Raw genomic sequence first — 18042 nt, 5'->3', positions numbered from 1 at the left:
GTTCTGCCCACAGGGCCTGTGGTGCACTTCTAAAAAAATATTTTGATGCAGCAAAGTGATAATACATTGCACTCAAACATGAGTGCCCTATTTTAATTTTTTTTAATAAATATAAAAAAATAATCCCTGCTTTTTTGTCATTGTTGGTTAATTACCCCACACAAAATGCAAAGCGGGGTTAAGCAATTGGTTCACTCTGTTTGTTGATCTGCCTGCAGACGTTAGTTTATGATCAAGGAGGAGATTGGGACCATCCTTTGTGCAAAACGTCGGTGCTGCCAAAACCGTCTCCTTGACTATTGGGCACAATCCTGAACGGGTCGCCATTCCGACACAGTATACCAGCATGCTGGCACTCATTTTGCTGACCTCGGAAGGATGACAGGCCGAGTCAAACCCACCTGGTATTTATTCAACAGCTGAGCGGGATCCAAAGCCTGCCACCCGAACCATTAAGCCAACACCAGGCATCCCTTATAATCAAGGAACTACTTAATTTCAATTGAATATCATGGAGTACGGAAGTACTCAATAACGAGGGATGATACAGGAATAAAATGGCTTCCCATTCAAATGTGTACACAATGACAGGCTTATAAACGACTATAGAGTGAAGTCAAAAGCATTTAAAATCCATACCTTTTATTCTCGAGCGTTTTCAGAACTACCAACAATGATGAAGATGCCAGAATACATTGCTGAAGTACCATGTCAGGAGATCACTAAATTGCCAATTTGTACTTCTTCTTCTTCTTCTTCCCCTCTAAAAACAATGTGAAAATGTAGTCTGACCTTCTTCAATAACTGCTGAAGCCAGGATGGTAATTCCAATGCAAGGAAGTTACTTTGTCTCTGGGCTCATGTATGCACCAAAATATAAAAATAGGGGCAATACCACTGGGTGCTCACCTGGTAGAATAATGTCACTGAAGATAATTCCAATGCAAGGAAGTTACTTTGTCTCTGGGCTCATGTATGCACCGCAAAATATAAAAATAGGGGCAATACCACTGGGTGCTCACCTGGTAGAATAATGACACTGAAGAGGCAGTCATCATGGGATGGAATCAGCAAAACGCACCAATGAACCAATGTGATAGCACATACCTATTTTGGGGGGGCAACCTCCCCACCCCCTGCCAGTAAATCCCCTTCGCAAACCCGATTTTTCAAATAGCATGGACAAACTTTGGTACATCACGAGTTATGAAGGTTGTGGTCAAGTTTCATCAAAATTGTGTGTATGGTTTTGGAGAAGAAACAAAATACATATTTTGGGAGGAAACGCACCCCTCATAGATCCCGATTTTTTTTTTTATGCCGTGAACAAACTTTCGTGCACAATAGGTGACGAAGGTTGTGGTTAAGTTTCATTGAAATCATGCGTGTAGTTTCGGAGAAGAAAGCAAGTACATATTTTGGGGGGCAACCACCCCATACAACCCCTTTTGTCCCCAATATATATATATATATATATATATATATATATATATATATATATATATATATATATATATATATATATATATATATATTTTTTTTTTTTTTTAATGTCGTAAACAAACTTCGGTACGTTACAAGGTTGTGGTCCCAGGAGCTTTACCCCATTTCAACTGGTTCACCGCAGTGTGTTTCCACAAACGGAGGTGGACCACAGTTGATTGGAGGGTCAGCAATAGGGATAGTAACACCCTTGTTATCCAACTCGACAGCTGGTGGATCAGCCTGGTACAACCGCTCAAAGTAACCGGCCCAGCGGGCCTTCACTTTGGACTCTTCTGTCAAGATCCAACCACTCTCTGCTATAAACTGTAGTACACCGTGGGAGGAATGTAATGGAGGAACGCAATGCGTGAATTTCCCTGAAAGCAGGACGGGAATCACTTGACCACAGGTGATGCTCTACCCCCTCACATATTCCTCGCACATAGGTCTCCTTGTCCACCCTTCGTGCAAGTACAGTTTTACGCCTCAGCTCACTGAACAGCTCAGTTCTGCCATTAAGCCTGGCCCTGTGACTCTGGTCAATGGTATCCATTTTCCCTTGAGAGACAAAATTCTTCTTCACCTGACAGTGAGTTCCAAGACATCGACCAGCAACATCAAGGATGGTGGGCTTGACGACACTCCACAACTCTAAAGCATCCGCCAAAGCAACCAGACGCCCCAAATTTCCACTCAGCCTGTTCGCAAACTCCTCAGCTACCCTCTCATCCTTGAGCTTGCCAACATTCAGCCTAGGCTGGGATTGTACCATTCTCCTGGTTTTTAGCTGCAACTTCAGAGTTGCTACAACAAGCCAGTGGTCAGTATTATGGAACTGAGCACTCCAGCAGACCGTGCAGGTCTGGATCATCCTCCAGCGACCATCAACGAGCATATGGTCAATCTCCTTTGCCACAGCATCAGCGTTGGGATGCCAAGTCCAGCGATGATCCTGTCGTTGCTAAAACCGTGAACCGGCCACCCTAAGTCCATGACTTCTTGCAAAGTCAAGGAACTTAGTGCTATTCTGGTTCACAGTTCCAGACCCATGGGGAGCAATACATGTCTCATAACCATCCCTATCAGTCCCAATTGATGCATTGAAATCCCCCAAGTCAAGAAGAGTATCTCACCTGGGGCACTGATCAACCACAGACTCGAGCATGGCATAGAATGCGTCCTTCATGGTGAGATCACTCACCTCAATTGGAGCACATTCAGAGACCAGGGAAATGACACCCAACGAGTGACGAATCCTCTCTCTCATAATATGTTTGTTGACCGATGTTACCTCAATTAACATTGGAGTCAAATTATTGAACACAGCTACAGCAACTCCTTGGGCATGGTAACCATCAGAGTGACCAGACCAATAGTAGGTGTAACCACCCTCCATGATCTCACCACAAACCAGACTCCAAACCTCACAGAGTGCTGCAATACCGATGTCCAAACGCTTGAGCTCAGGTGATCATTCTCTCTTCGGGATAGGACATTCCAGGCACCCACCCAAAGGGACCGCCTCAGGTTAACCCAAGGAGACCGCCGTCTGATGGACGACACCTCAGCACCACTCCGACACACTCTCCCGCAATCTGACCCAGGGATGTTACCCCATGGTTTCCCTCCTGTCATCAAAGATTGGGAGTTCTGAAGGCTTTGCCCCAATCCAATCATCCGGTAAGCTGCCCTGTGAAGGGAAGCTGCACAGGAGTTACTCCTACGGAGTAGGTTTTCATTTTTCTTTTGGTATGTTTTGTGGGATGAAGTGTTTTATGGTGGCCGGAGTGCAAATCCTGCCACCAACCTCCTAATAAAAAAGTAACCTACTGCAGGAGGACGTCCGCAGACACAGTTGGCCACTAGATATGGATGTCCGTTGGCACACAAGGAGCTCCTCTACCCTTTGACAGGTTTTGTTTTTAATCCTTCTAGGTGTCCATGTCACACACGCTCCTCACCAAGAAACTCTGTTAATACTCGTGTTGAAAACTTGACTTTGTGAAAAATCTTAAATTATCAAAATCTAAAAAGTTGGGAGCAAGGAGCATCTTTAAAAGCAGGCAGGTTTTTCCACATCCACCTAAACCAATTATGAGACATCTTCATGAATTTGGAAGATTTTTGTGGTTGCTAAACTTTAACTTATTTTCCCAAATGGGTAAAAAATTCATTCATTTATGTATTTAGAAAATATATTATTTAAATTTTTATGGGCTTTTTTTTCGAAACTCCATGTTTTATCCTGAGTTCTGGTTTGATTTCAAGATAATACATTCTTTTATTAATACAATATCGTATGTTGATATTTCCTTGAAAAAGTAAATCATGAATAATTTTCATCATCAATCCATGAAACATTACTGTTATTTGTTCAGTTTTTCTGTTGCAAGAAAAGGTGTATTATCACCCTCGTACTTAACATTCATTTCTCTTATTAATCTTGTAAAGTAATTCATTTTTGGTTAAATTTTGAAAGTTATGTTCCATTTTATATATTTTTTTTCATTAATTAGAAGATAATCACAAAATATACATTGTTTATGGGCGTCTGACTCTTTGTCTAATCCCATTCTATCAAGTGCAAGACAATTCTCAAATTTGTCATATGGAGAATCAGGGAATTCAAGAGGCTCAAGATCTCGTGTACTATTCAAATTTATAATCGGAAAACTTTACTTCAAATAAAATGAATCTTCGGCATCATCTTCAGTAGTTCCATTGGTACTTTGACAATCATCTTTAAAACTACTTTCATAACTATCATTTGAACACAAACTCTCGGTATCATAACTGTCTTCTGTTCCAACAGAGATACTATCATCACTCTCATAATCTTCAGTTGAATAATGACTCATATTTAATTGGTGGAAAAAACATTACCACAACATCCAGAAACTTTTTTTCATGAACAGATTCAACGACTGTATATTTCATATTAAAGGTAATATTAAAATGGTCCTTAACTACGACTGAACGAAATGTCATTTCACCTGATATATTAACATCCTTTATTTCATCAAGATTTACATCTTTAGGGTGTTGAAAAAAAATACTAATTTCTCCTTGCATATTGCTGATGGTCTTATCTTTTCTTTCTCAAGCTTCATCCATAAGAGTTTTCCTTTTTGATACTTTTTCTTGTTTCATTGCATTTTCTAGTTTTGAATATATTGCCAGAAGGAGAGAAGAAACTTTTGTCAGAGATACTTTAATTGATGTTCTTCCAGATATACTGAAAGCCCTTCCACTGAAGGAAATTGAAGAACTCATATTATTCACCATAATTGTTTTTATCCAATAGTTGTTATATTTATCTTTATTCAATTTTACATCCTCGACATATTTCTCAGTATATTTTACAAATGTAGAGATCTCGTGAAACTTGTCTTTCGTGTCTTGATACATTGTATTTATTAAGTAAAAAAGTTGGTGGGTAAAATGGTTTTAAGCACAGATTCACCTCTGAATTAAACGGAATTTTCATCGACAAAATTTTAGCTTAAACGAAAAGCATTCATAAATTAGCGTGAGATTTTCATCAAGAAAATTGTATTTTAAGCAAAGTTTTTCTTTATAAATATGGTGAATACAATGTACTGCAACATGTAATCATGAATATAAATGTTATAAAAAACACCTTCAAACCAACAAACACACATTCAATCTTTTCAGACAAATATCTCCATTTGAACAAGAAACAAAACATTGTGATGTCTTTTCTCAGGATGTCTTAAAAGAGACTTATAAAAAAACATCACAAAAACACAGATTGAGAGAAACTTGAAGAGAAATAAGAAGAAAATTGGATTAGAGGGAGATGTCGTTGAGACAAAACCATTTGAAATAACAACTCTTCAAAGATGTTTTTAAGATCGGATAGAGGTGAAACTTATAAGATTTAACATTAGTGAAAGATCCATTTGGGAAGTGATTCATATATCAAAGGATTCAATTATCAAGGTTGTTAGTCGAATGTTGAAAAAGCATAAATCATTCAAAATATATCTTGGAGCCTCTACCTTCTCAAGAGAAGTTAATGTTATTGAAGAAAAATATATGACAACTTAACCTGGTGTTGGTTTAGTGGTTAGGGTGGTGGCTTGGGATCCCAGGGCTCTGAGTTCAAGCCCCGTTTACCGCTGAATTAACACCAGGGGGTTCACTCACCCTGTCATCCTTCCGAGGTTGGTGAAATGAGTACCAGTGTACTGGTAATAGGGGCATTGCATCAGCGGCATATCTGCGCCCCTAACCAATGATGCAACCAGCAGCGAAAAGACTGCACACGAAGGGAAGGGGAATTGATGAATCTATTAAATCTGGAATTGGTGAGGTGCAGGCATGATGGGCTGAATGGCCTCCTCCTCTGCTTAATTTCCTTGTAATAAGGTGTGGTGGATTCAAGGATTACATCAGGTGATAGCTTTCTTAAATCTCCTTTCTTTGTGGAGCTTATTAGATTTGAATTAGAAGAACAACAACAAGGTAGTTGGTTCAACATTAGGAATGTTTCCTATCTCGACCTTAATATTCTTAAATCCACTCCGCTCAAGGCTTCTTCTTACATTGATTTACCAAAGGATATAAATAGTAAAAAGGCAATAATTAATATTCAAAGTACTGATAATAAATGCTTTTTCTGGAGTATCTTAGCACATCTTTATCCACAGGAAAGAGACTGTGAAAGAGTTTCAAAGTAGAAGAAATATGACAATAAATTAGAAATTAGGTATCGAGGCATCTCTAGAGGAGAACCCATGAACTTAAAAGATATAACAAAGTTTGAGAACATGAATAACCTATCAATAAATGTTTATGGTTTAACTGACAAAAATAAAGTCTAAATTCTAAGAGTTAGTAATACTATATTCAATGACAGTTGGTCAAATGACCGACATGTAGATCTATATTTCACGAATAAAGAAATCGCTCATTATACTTATATATCAAAAACTTTCATAGATTGGTAAATAATCGTTTATAAATCAAAGCATAAATCCTATCCTTGTAAGAGATGTCAAAATATCTTTCAATCTCAACAAAGACTTGATAAACAGTTAAAGTATTGTTCTAATCATAAAGCAGCAGTTGTTGAGATGCCAGGACCAGGAGAGAAAGTTGTATTTGATGAAACAAATAAATGTATAAAACACCCATTTGTCAAATATGCTTATTTTGAGAGCATCTTCGAAAAGACTGATGATATTAAAAAATATTAAAAGCATATTCCTTGCGGGTTTTGTTATTACATTAAATAATCTGTAGGAAGTAAATATGATAAGTTGGAGTTGGATGGAAGACCTGATGCTGCTGATGAATTTGTTTAAAGGATTGAAGATGATTGTATTAAACTAACTAAAATTATGTAAAGAACAAACAAACCTCTTGACTTATCTCCAAATGAAGAGAAATAATTTGAAGAAGCAAGGATTTTTCATATATGCTCAGAGGCTTTGGTAAAAAAAAAACTGATAACTTGATTTGAGATTATTGCCATATAACTGGGAAATGTAGAGGAGCAGCTCATAATAATTGTAATCTTAATTATAGAATCCCTAGATCCATCCCTGTATTTCTTCATAATAACTGTCATTATGATATGCATCTCCTTGTAAAATAACTAAGTCAGACTACTGGTAAGATAACAGCAATTCCCAATACAGATCAAAATTACATTTCATTTACAAAACAGATTTATATTCGTGAAATGGGTGTAAATACAAACATTAGATTTCTTGACTCTGATAAATTTATGGCAAGTGCTCTAAGTTCTTTGGTTCCAAACATCTCTTGTCATATACTTTTTCCTATAATTTAGGACTGAAGCCGACTTGGGAAAAGACATTTCTCTTCTTCCTAAAAAGGGCATTTACCCATATGATAATAAGGATTCCTTTGAAAGATTTAAAGAAACAAGACTTCCTCCTCAAAAGTATTTTTATAACAAGTTCGGAAGATGTCATATTATGGGTGAAGAATATGAAAGAGCAAAACAATTTTGGAAAGAGTTTGAGAGGAAGAATGTGGGTGAATATCATGACCTTGATTTAATAACTGATGTTTTATTACTCGCTAATGTGTTCGAGACATTTAGAGAAGTTTGTTATAATAAAGATTCCTTTGGACTTGATCCTGTCCATTATTATCCATCTCCTGGACTAGCCAGGAGCACGATGTTAAAATGACTAAACAACCCCTTGATCTTCTCAGTGATGTAGACATGCTCTCTGATTGAGAAGGCTAAACGAGGAAGAATTTCACAAGTTTGTTCAAAGAGAAATACTCAGGCAAATAATAAATATCTTCCAGACTTCTCACCTGATAAGCCCACATTTTACTTAATGTATTGTGATGCGAATTACCTGTAAAGCTGGGCAATGTCTTAATCTCATCCCTATGGTAATTTTAAATGGGTGAAAGAATACGAGCACAAATCTATCTTGGATGATATAATCTCCACAAGTCAAGAAGATTTAGATAAATAGGATTATGGTTATTATTTTGAAGTAGATTTAAACTATCCTCGAAAACTTCATAACAAACATAAAGACCTTCCTTATGGAGCTGAAAAAGAGATCCCCAATCAAGAGCTATTCAGTGGTTGTCAACAACATTTCTTTAGTTCTTCAAATGAGTTTAAATATATTCCTTCAAGCAAATAACTAACAACATTGTTTGAAAAAGAGAAGTATGTTTTCCATCAAAGAAATCTAAAGCAATTTATAGAAGCAGGACTACAAGTTAAAAAGGTACAAAGGACACTTAAGTTTAGTCAAAGTCATTGGTTAGGTAAATATATTGATTATAACACAAGGATGAGAACAAAGGCTCATCATGATTTTGTGAAGGACTTTTACAAGTTGATGAATAATTCTGTATTTGGTTTACAGAAATATTTACAGATCATTTTTGTGCTGTTCATTTGAATCGAGTATAAAGATGGATAAACTGATTTATGTGGGAACATCTGTTTTCGATCTTTCAAAGTATTTCATGTATGATTACTTTTATAATAATCTAAAGAAAATATGTGGTGAGAATATTGCATTGCTATATATGGATACGGATATCTTCATACTAGAGATAACCACAGATGATGTTTATAAGGATATGAAAAAAGATTAAGATATTTATGATACAAGTAATTAAAATCCTAATAACCCGCTCTTTTCGAATAAGAATAAAAAGGTTATTGGTAAATTTAAAGATGAATTAGGTGAAAAGATACTTTGTGAATTTGTAGGTGTTAGATCAAAGGCATATTTATTATAAATACTTAACGAGAGGATTAAATTAATTCAAATGTGAAAAGAAACTTAAAGGTCTAAAGAAGTGTATTAAAAGAGACCATGAACTTTCAACATTACCTTAAATGTCGATGGAAGAAAAAGGATGTGTATAGAGAGATTAATCTTATGAAAATTATAAACATGAAATATTCTCAGAGACTGTTAGTAAGAAAGCTCTGACAGCATTTGATGATAAAAGATACATCATGAGTGATGGAAAAAATACATTACCTTATGGGTTTAAAATATAAGTATTAATAACAAGGACAAATGTGTTCAAGAGCCGCATCATAAAGGTTTTGTCTTCACCAGAAGAAGAAGAAGAACAACAACAACAACAACAACAACAACAACGCGGAGCTCTCTTAGAGCCAGCGTTCGCAACGCGACGTGGCTAATAAAATAAAAAAATAAATAAACAGATAAATATATAAATAAACCAATGTCACCCGCAGGGTGACCTGTATCTTGCCAAAAGGTGACCACGTGTGACTTCTTTAAGGTCACACTGAGGTGAACAGAGCTGCTATCCACCAGGAGCGACTCCTTGAGGAATATCTGCCGACGAGAGATTCCGATGAGAATCGTTCTACAGCGTAACCATGAAAAATATGCTTTTGCCTCATAACATCACCAAATGACGTCATAATGTCTCAAGCTTGACATACCTAGAAAGCACTCATCGAGGTGTTCAATTTGAGGTACTACACGATATGGTTCCTAAAACTTGAAAATTTGACCTTGTGGTCAAATATGTTTGACCTTAGGCGCTAACCATGAAGGTCAAGGCCAATCGCCACCAAAAATTAATCAGCTGAGCGCCAGACCATGAACTATATTCCCATGAAGTTTGAAGACGATCCGATCAAAATTACTCAAAAAATAAGGGTTTCGTCGACTCCCCTGATTTGCGCCAAAGTGACCTTGACCTTTGACCTTGACCTTCAAAATTTTATGCGCTGAAAGGGACCTCTATAGGCCTCTGATATGCGAAGTTACAAAAATTTCCAATGATAACTGTGCTCTGCAGAATTTTTTTATACGTGATTACAGACAAAAATAAAAAATAAAAAAAACATACAAGCTGACCAACATATCTTGCAAAAACTTCGTTTTGGCAAGATAATAACAACAACTTCCAATATTTCGTCACGTGCCTTGATGGAGCCAATAGCGAGACCTGTCATGGAGGCTCCTCGTTCATGACGTGAAAATAGTGTATTTACAACATTACAACACATTAAATGGAATAATCTTTAAATAGTAACGTGAACTTTTCAAAACTTTAAAGCAAATGTCCGAATATATTTAAAAGTTGATGATAGACGCTCTCAAAAGGCACCCTCAATGCGGGGATGTGTACAGGTGTTTATTATTTAAGGAGATCGGGATCCTGTATATAAAAGAGTCGCGTCCTAAAGGTTTTGTCTGAAGAAGAACAACGTGGAGCTCCTTAAGGCCCTGTCACACCTTGACGATTTAGCCAACGTATGCGTGACGTATGCAAAATTGGGCAAAAACGCCGGCACACGTCGAATACGTTATGGGTAAGTTTGTATACGTTAAGAGCCCGCTAAAAAACACTGCCATATGTCGTCGTACGCTGGCTTTCATCGTTGTACTTTGCGGTTGTCCTCAAATTTTAGCATGCTTGAAATTTCACGACGTATGCCAGCGTATGACTCACACGTTCCGCTATGCTGGCCATAAGTTGTAAGCACGTTATGCGATCATTGACACACGTTACTTGTAAGTTACTCATAAGTCGAAACACGTCGAGGTAATGATTAGCGTACCCGAAACTTATTTATAACCTATGAGTAACGTGTTGTCGGCACGTTACACGATTGTTGCACACATGTCGAGGCATGTTATGCGATCGTTGAAACACGTTGAGGCACGTTACTTGTAAGTTATTCATAAGTCGAAACACGTCAAGGTAATGCTGAACGTACCCAAAACTTATTTCTAACCTATGAGTAACGTGCTTTGAACCTATGTGTAACGTACCTCCAACGCATATTGACGTATGTAGACGTATTTGATTGACGTCTTCCGGACGACCACAGAACTTACTGAACGCGTTTCTAATTTACAGCTACCGTATAATGGCGTATTGGCAGCGTTAAAAAAAACAACAACAATAACTTCCGATATTTCGTCACGTGCCATTACGTCACGTCAGATTGCCTCTTTAGTTTGCTCTTGTCTTATTCTTAGTTCCTCTTCTGTGAATATTTTCTGTTTGAGGATATTGTCACGTCGACGTCGAAACTTAAAAGCAAATGTCCGAATATATTTTAAAATTCGTGATAGACTAAAAATAAATAAATAAAAAAACAACAACAACAACAACTTCAGATATTTCGTCACGTGCCAAGGAGAAAAAAAGAAAATGTGCCTTGACGGAGAAAATAAGTTCTGGGTATGCTAAACATTACCTCTACGTGTTTCGACTTATGAGTAACTTACAAGGAACTTGTGTCGACGTGTGTCAACGATCGCATACCGTGCCTACAACTTATTCCCAGCGTAGCGGAACGTGTGAGCCATACGGCAAGTACGTCATAAAATTTTTACCATGCTTGAAATTTCACAACGTACCACAAAATATGACAGCGTACTTCATCGTTTTTCAGCATGCTCTTAACGTATACACAACTTACCCATTCCGTATTCGACGTGTGCCAGCGTTTTAGACACATTTTTCATAGGTCGGCATACGCTGGCTAAATCGTCAAGGTGTGACTGCGATGTTGACACTTCCAATTTTCAGGCGGTTATGATTTAAATCGGCGTGCGGCAGGTTTTTAACAGGCTACGCCACGAGTTCGTCGGCGATATGTGCAGCGCGCTATGCCTAAGTTAAATTATCGTTGGGCATAGGTTGTGAACGCCGACAACAGGCTAAGCATTCGTTGGTGTAAGTTATCTATAAGACAATGAAACGTTCTGTGCCCATTACTAATGTTATGCATACGACCAACACGTTATGAATACGACCAAAATTAAAAAAAAAACATCAAAATTTCAGCGTACGCCATCGTTTTACATACATTTTATACGTTGCCATTGCTGGCTAAATCGTCAAGGTGTGACAGCGCCTTTAGAGCCAGCGTTCGCTATGCGAGACGCGGCTAAAAAAAAAATGGGGTTAGGGGTTTTAACGAGCTCCCACCACCTTTGTAAAATTGATGAATAAATTAAGTTATTCCCAAAAATAAAACACAAATAAATATTTATAGGATCTCTATTTGACGACTCAGTTTGGTTAAAGAAATGGTCATATGAAAGGAAGGTGAAGCCCCAGCCCTGCAGGGAAAGTAGTACCAAAAGGGAGGTGTTTGACAAAGTAATGTGTTCCAGTTTGAAAAGGAGAAATATGAGTGAGCGTAAGCGAGCGAATATTGCGACTTTGAAAAATAGGCACATTACTGCGTCAAACCTTCCCTTTTGATACAACTATTATATCGTCAACATGGAAAGTCTACATTAGATCCTCAAATTACTTGATTAGATACTCAATTTGCTTATTATCGCCTCAAATTGTTTATGGTATCTTCAACTTGTTTATTATATAGTCAAGTTGGAAAGTCTACATTTGATCAACTTGTTTATTATATAGTCAAGTTGGAAAGTGCACATTAGTTCCTCAACGTATTTATTATATTGTCAACTTGGAAAGTCTAAAGATCCTCAACTTGATGATTAAATAGCCAACTTGGAAAGTCTACATGAGATCCTCAACCTGTTTATTATGAAGTCAAGTTGGAAAGTCTACATTAGATCCTCAACTTGATGATTATATAGTCAACATGGAAAGTCGACATTAGATCCTCAACTTGTTTATTATATCTTCTACATCGAAAGTCTACACTTGATCCTCAAATTACTTGATTAGATCCTCAACTTGTTTGTTATTTAGGGAACTTAGAAAGTCTACATTAGATGCTCAACTTGTTTATTATATCCTCAACTTTTGTATTGTATCCTCAACTTGTAATTATGTATCCTCAACTTGTAATTTTGTATCCTCAACTTGTTTATTATGTAGTCAAATTGGAAAGTCTACAATGGATCCTCAACTTGTATATTATATAGTCAACATCAGATATTCAACTTACTTGATAAGATGCTCAACTTGTTCATTATGTCGTCAATATGGAAAGTCTACATAAGATCCTCAACCTGTTTATTATGAAGTCAACTTGGAAAGTCTAAATTGGATCCTCAACTTATTTCTTATATAGTCAACTTGGAAAGTGTACATAAGATCCTCAACTTGTTTATTGTATTGTCAACTTGAAAAGTTCACATTAAATCTTCAACGTACTTGATTAGATCTTCAACTTGTATATTATATCCTCAACTTTTTTATTGTATCCTCAACTTGTTTATTAGAACCTCACCTTGTTAATTTTATCCTCAACGTGTTTATTTGATCCTCTACTTGTTTGTTGTATCTTAAACATGTTTATTGTATCCTCAACTTTTTACTTTATCCTCAATTGTTTATTTGATCCTCAAATTGTTTATTATATCCTCAACTTGTTTATTATATCCTCAACTTGAAAAGTCTACATTAGATCCTCAACTTACTTGATTAGATGCTCAACTTGCTTATTATATCCTCAAATTTTTCTTGTAACCTCAACTTGTATCTTGTATCCTCAACTTGTTTGTTGCATCTTCAACTTTTTTTTATTGTATCCTTAACTTGTTTACTGGATACTCAACTTGCTTATTGTATCCTCAACCTGTTTATTATATCCTCAACTTGTTTATTATATCCTCAACTTGTTTATTGGATCGTCAACTTGTTTATTATATCCTCAACTTGTTTATTGGATCGTCAACTTGTTTATTATATCGTCAACTTACTTGATAAGACGCTCAACATGTTTGTTATATCCTCAACTTGTTTATTGTGTCCTCAACTTGTTTATTGTTTCAATTTGGTTATTGTACCCTCAAATTGTTTATTCAATCCTCAATTTGTTAATTATATCCTCAACTTGTTTATTGCATCTTCAACTTTTTTTTATTGTATCCTTAACTTGTTTATTGTACCTTCAAATTGTTTCTTCGATCCTCAACTTGTTTATTATATCCTTCACTTGTTTATTATATCCTCAACTTGGTTATTAGATCATCAACTTGCAAAGTCTACATTAGATCCTCAACTTACTTGATTAGATGCTCAACATGTTTATTACATCCTCAACTTGTTTATTGTGTGCTCAACTTGTTTATTATATCCTCAACTTGTTTATTATATAGTCAACATGGAAAGTGTACATGAGATCCTCAACTTGTTTATTATATAGTCATCTTGGAAGGTCCACATTAGATCCTCAAGTAGTTTATTATATAGTCAACTTGAAAAGTCAACATTAGATCCTCAACTTGTTTTATATTTAGTGAACTTGGAAAGTGTACATTAGATCCTCAACTTGTTTTATATATAGTCAACTTGGAAAGTCTATACGAGATCCTAAACCTGTTTATAAGATCCTCAACCTGCATGATGTTTCCATTTTGTTTGAGGTGACTAGTTCTCCAGCAGTCTTACAGATATGTCTTGCATCACTTTGTCTATTCATGTCCATGGTCATAGAATTTGCACTCATCTGATGTGAATGTCCTTCAAAGCCAATATTCGCCATACCCTTCAGCCAATCATCTGCAAATTCCTGCAAGCTTTCTGTTTTCGTTAACCAGAAATTTCATAATTATTCACTGTTCTAACCTCTATATTTTCTCATTTGCCACTGTGTTGATTTTCAACCAATGTATTAAAGTAGGAAACACATGGAGACTCTCTTGGCAGTACCCTGATTCCTAAAAGACGCTGAATACAAATATTTAACATAATTGCCTTTGGCTGGACAACCACTGTTGCAACAAAGAACAACTGAAACTGCAGGGTTATTTCTCTGAAACAATGTTTCAAATTTATTCAATTTTCCAACAAATCTGATTGAGCCTTACCTCTCAAATTATTTGAAAGACCACAACTCACCTCTACATCATGAAGTCTAGCTATATCTTCATGATCTGTCCTTCTCAGACCTTGTTTTCCTGCAACATGAAAAAATAGTTGGATCTTTACAAATCAAAACATCAGAGATGTGAAAAGCAACTTAGAACTATGCTTGACATAACATATTACAATGAATGGCAAGAATGCTTCGACAATATCGTGTGTACCAAAGACAGTCAATTTAGAGTTCAGTAACGTTTTTAAGGTTGTACAGTACATTGGGAAAGATGCATGGGTCGGGGGGGGGGGAGGAGAGGGGGAAGGTTGTGTCTAACGTTGAATATAAAATATGAGAACAGCAAGTGGAGGAAGGATGATGAGGGAGAGACGAAGGAGGGTAAATGTATTGAAGGGATAGTAGTATTAAGGGGAGTCGAAAGGCAGGGTTGATGTGAGGAAATGAGGTGAGAGGGTCAAATTATACCACATTTGCATATGTAATAAATGGATGGGATTTAAATAAAAATAAATGTATTCTGTATTTTAAAATCGTTATTTTTGTGAAAATGCATGGAAATTTTAGGATTCCTAAAATGTAATTATTGCAATCAAACGGAAGACCAATAAGGAACCCGAAGAAGTAAAGAGCAAAGATGGAGTCACCAGGAGGAACCTGGATAGGATTCGGGTTTCAGCCGCTACTCCACAACCCTCAATCCCATCCAAACGAAGCCAAGTGAGCCGAACCGAAAATTTTCTGCAAGAATTAACTTCTCCTCCGAGAGACAGATAATGAAAGAGAGAAAGACTTGAAAGACAAGAAAAAGAAAGAATTAAAATGAAGAGAATTGTGAAAAAAAAAATTAGAAAGAAATGTGAAAGGAACAATAAACAAAGATGACGGGAAGAATCTGGACAGATATATTTCAGCAGTTACTCCCCAGGCTCAATGTAGCATCATGTACAAAGTACCAGAGGTCCATCTAATAGAATGAAAACTAAAAATTGATTTTACTTTAATCAATCCATAAAAGGCAGAACATTTATTATGTAAGTCCATGTGGGTGGAAGGAGTTGTGAGATATAGAATTCAGAAATGAGAGAAGGAAGAAAATGGAGGAGGTTATGGGAAGAAGATACTGAATAAGTAAAGAAAAGAGAAAGAATGGTGATGTGTGAGGCCTACGGTGCTAAGCTTGGTAAAGATGATGCCATTTTTTTGCAGTTCGAAGAATAGATGGCACATATTCTGCTATTTCCTATTTAAACTGCTTCCTGATTATTTCAATATGTGTGGACGTATGTGGACATGTTCTGATGCTACCTGTATCAGATGACTGAATTGTTGAGTTATTGCAGACCAGTGCAGCACCACCTTCTTGCATGTGGCTGTTAGAGTGTGAAACTGGTACCACACTTGCACTGTTCATCGGAAACATGTCAGATCCAAGTAGGCCAATTGGCCGACTCGAAAGCGGTGTCCTATTTTCTCGTACATGTACCAAGGACGTGGGGCTTGAGTAAACAATACTCTCTTCCACGGGGTTGAGGCATGTCGTAACTTGGTTAGGGAGTACATTTTCATTTTGTGTTGCTCTTCCACCATTCAGGTAATAATAACGTCTGTCTGATGGACTCAGGTCCATGTTTAAGTCTAAACAAGGAGTGTGAGGTGAAAATGTTTTGGGAGAGACGCAGTTGGTCGTACTCTGAGGACTGAGATGTTGTACAAAAGGTTGTGCTAAGTCAATGGGTACAACAGAATTATTTTCAACTGGACTGTGAAGCTGTTGGTGTTGCTCATGAATTATGGAGCAGTTGGGTCTTGACCCTGGAGAACCAAAAGGTACAACTTTGTGGTTGAGCTCCAAGATAAGGCGATTTAACTCCTGGAGGGATCTCTCAAAGTCTTCCTCAGCTCGAAGGCGGGGTAACATTGCCTCCTCAAGGTCATAGTTACATAGGGCTGGGCGCTCTCGGTCAAAAGTTGTATCAGACTGCTGGCGCCGTGCCAGTGGCCTGCTACGACCATTCAATCCACTCAACGTGCGCTGCACAGCTTGCCGGCTACTAGCTGTTCGAGCAGGTATTGATGGGACAGCTGCAGTTCTTACTCCAGCGATTTGACTTTCAATGGGTCCACATACAGGTCCAAACTCTGCTTGCTGAGGTGTATCCTGATTCGACTCCTGTGGAGCTCTGTCCAGCCGCTGCCAATCTGAAGGGTATTTCGGAGAACTCGCCATAACATTTTCTGGAATTGAAAGATTCACGATGCCATTGACTGTTCGAGCATTATTCACTCCAAAAGGTGAATGAGTTCTATCATTTCTTAATGTTGAATTGCTTGATATTCTTGACACAAGATGTGGATCAGTAGAGACACTTGCTGCTAATTGTGGAGACATCTTGCCTGCCTGCATTTCAACCTTACTTGAGATTTCAGACTCCAGTCCAAACGTTGATCCCGTCTCACAGCTTTTCTCTTGAAAAGGGCCTGTTCTAACATCAGAGCAACCAGATGGTTGAAAAGGTTCAGACCAAATTGGCACGGCTGGAATGGGTACTCCTTTTTCACTTTCACTTTCATCTTTCATTCCAATGCCCAACTTTCTATCTTCTTCTTCCTCTTCATCATTCAAAATTGCTGTCTCACGAGGTGGGCACGTACCATTGGCATGGACCTGTGCTGGAACAAGATGCATAGCTCGTGATGGCATCAAGGAATCTGTCTGCGCTGAGGTTGTGGAGTGTCCAGAGTCAAAACTCATGGAGCAATTGTAGGCCTGTTCCAGATTTCCTTGTTCATTAGAAACACTGTGGACCACAGGATTTGGTGTAGTTGATTCAAGGCCCTCTGCTTGGCAGCCAGGTGGAGAGAAGCCGTTGGAAGTGGCTGTTCCACTGTCTGTGGAACCCTTCTTACGCACTCGTGCGTATAGGCTCCCATCAACTGGTCCTTCTGTGTGTCCCAGACCTGCAGGAGGATGGAAGATAATGAGGATGAGAATCCCATACAGCATTTCCCACTTTCATTTCAACTGCACTGGCCTATGAGTAAATATGCAGGTATATATATATATATATATATATATATATATATATATATATATATATATATATATATATATATATATATATATATATATATGTGTTCTTCATCAAGATACAAAGCTCAGGTTCTGTTCGTACAACTTTCCATTAATGTAGAGTGACATCTCTCGGTGGTGACACTTTTAAACCAACACAAAACACGAAATGGATGAAAGCTAAACGGCTACA

At 37.4% G+C, this 18042-nt stretch overlaps 1 protein-coding gene across 11 annotated transcripts in view; it reads right to left on the bottom strand.

The window, feature by feature from the left end:
* The window catches only part of LOC147029242 (tensin-3-like), a 294302-nt gene that overhangs the window by 20375 nt on the left and 255885 nt on the right, over nucleotides 1–18042 (bottom strand). For all 11 annotated transcript variants that reach the window (XM_085880149.1, XM_085880151.1, XM_085880150.1 and 8 more), the window contains 2 exons: nucleotides 16085–17737; nucleotides 14800–14858 (listed from right to left, as the gene is read on the bottom strand). In XM_085880149.1, coding sequence (XP_085736275.1) covers nucleotides 14800–14858; nucleotides 16085–17737 — 1712 coding nt within the window. The remainder of the gene's footprint in view (nucleotides 1–14799; nucleotides 14859–16084; nucleotides 17738–18042) is intronic.

This window comes from Eptatretus burgeri, chromosome 4, assembly GCF_056783735.1.
Source record: "Eptatretus burgeri isolate ZD-2024b chromosome 4, Ebu_testis_v1, whole genome shotgun sequence".
In the NCBI taxonomy this organism is placed as follows: domain Eukaryota; kingdom Metazoa; phylum Chordata; class Myxini; order Myxiniformes; family Myxinidae; genus Eptatretus; species Eptatretus burgeri.
This window is presented reverse-complemented; position numbering and strand designations above follow the sequence as displayed.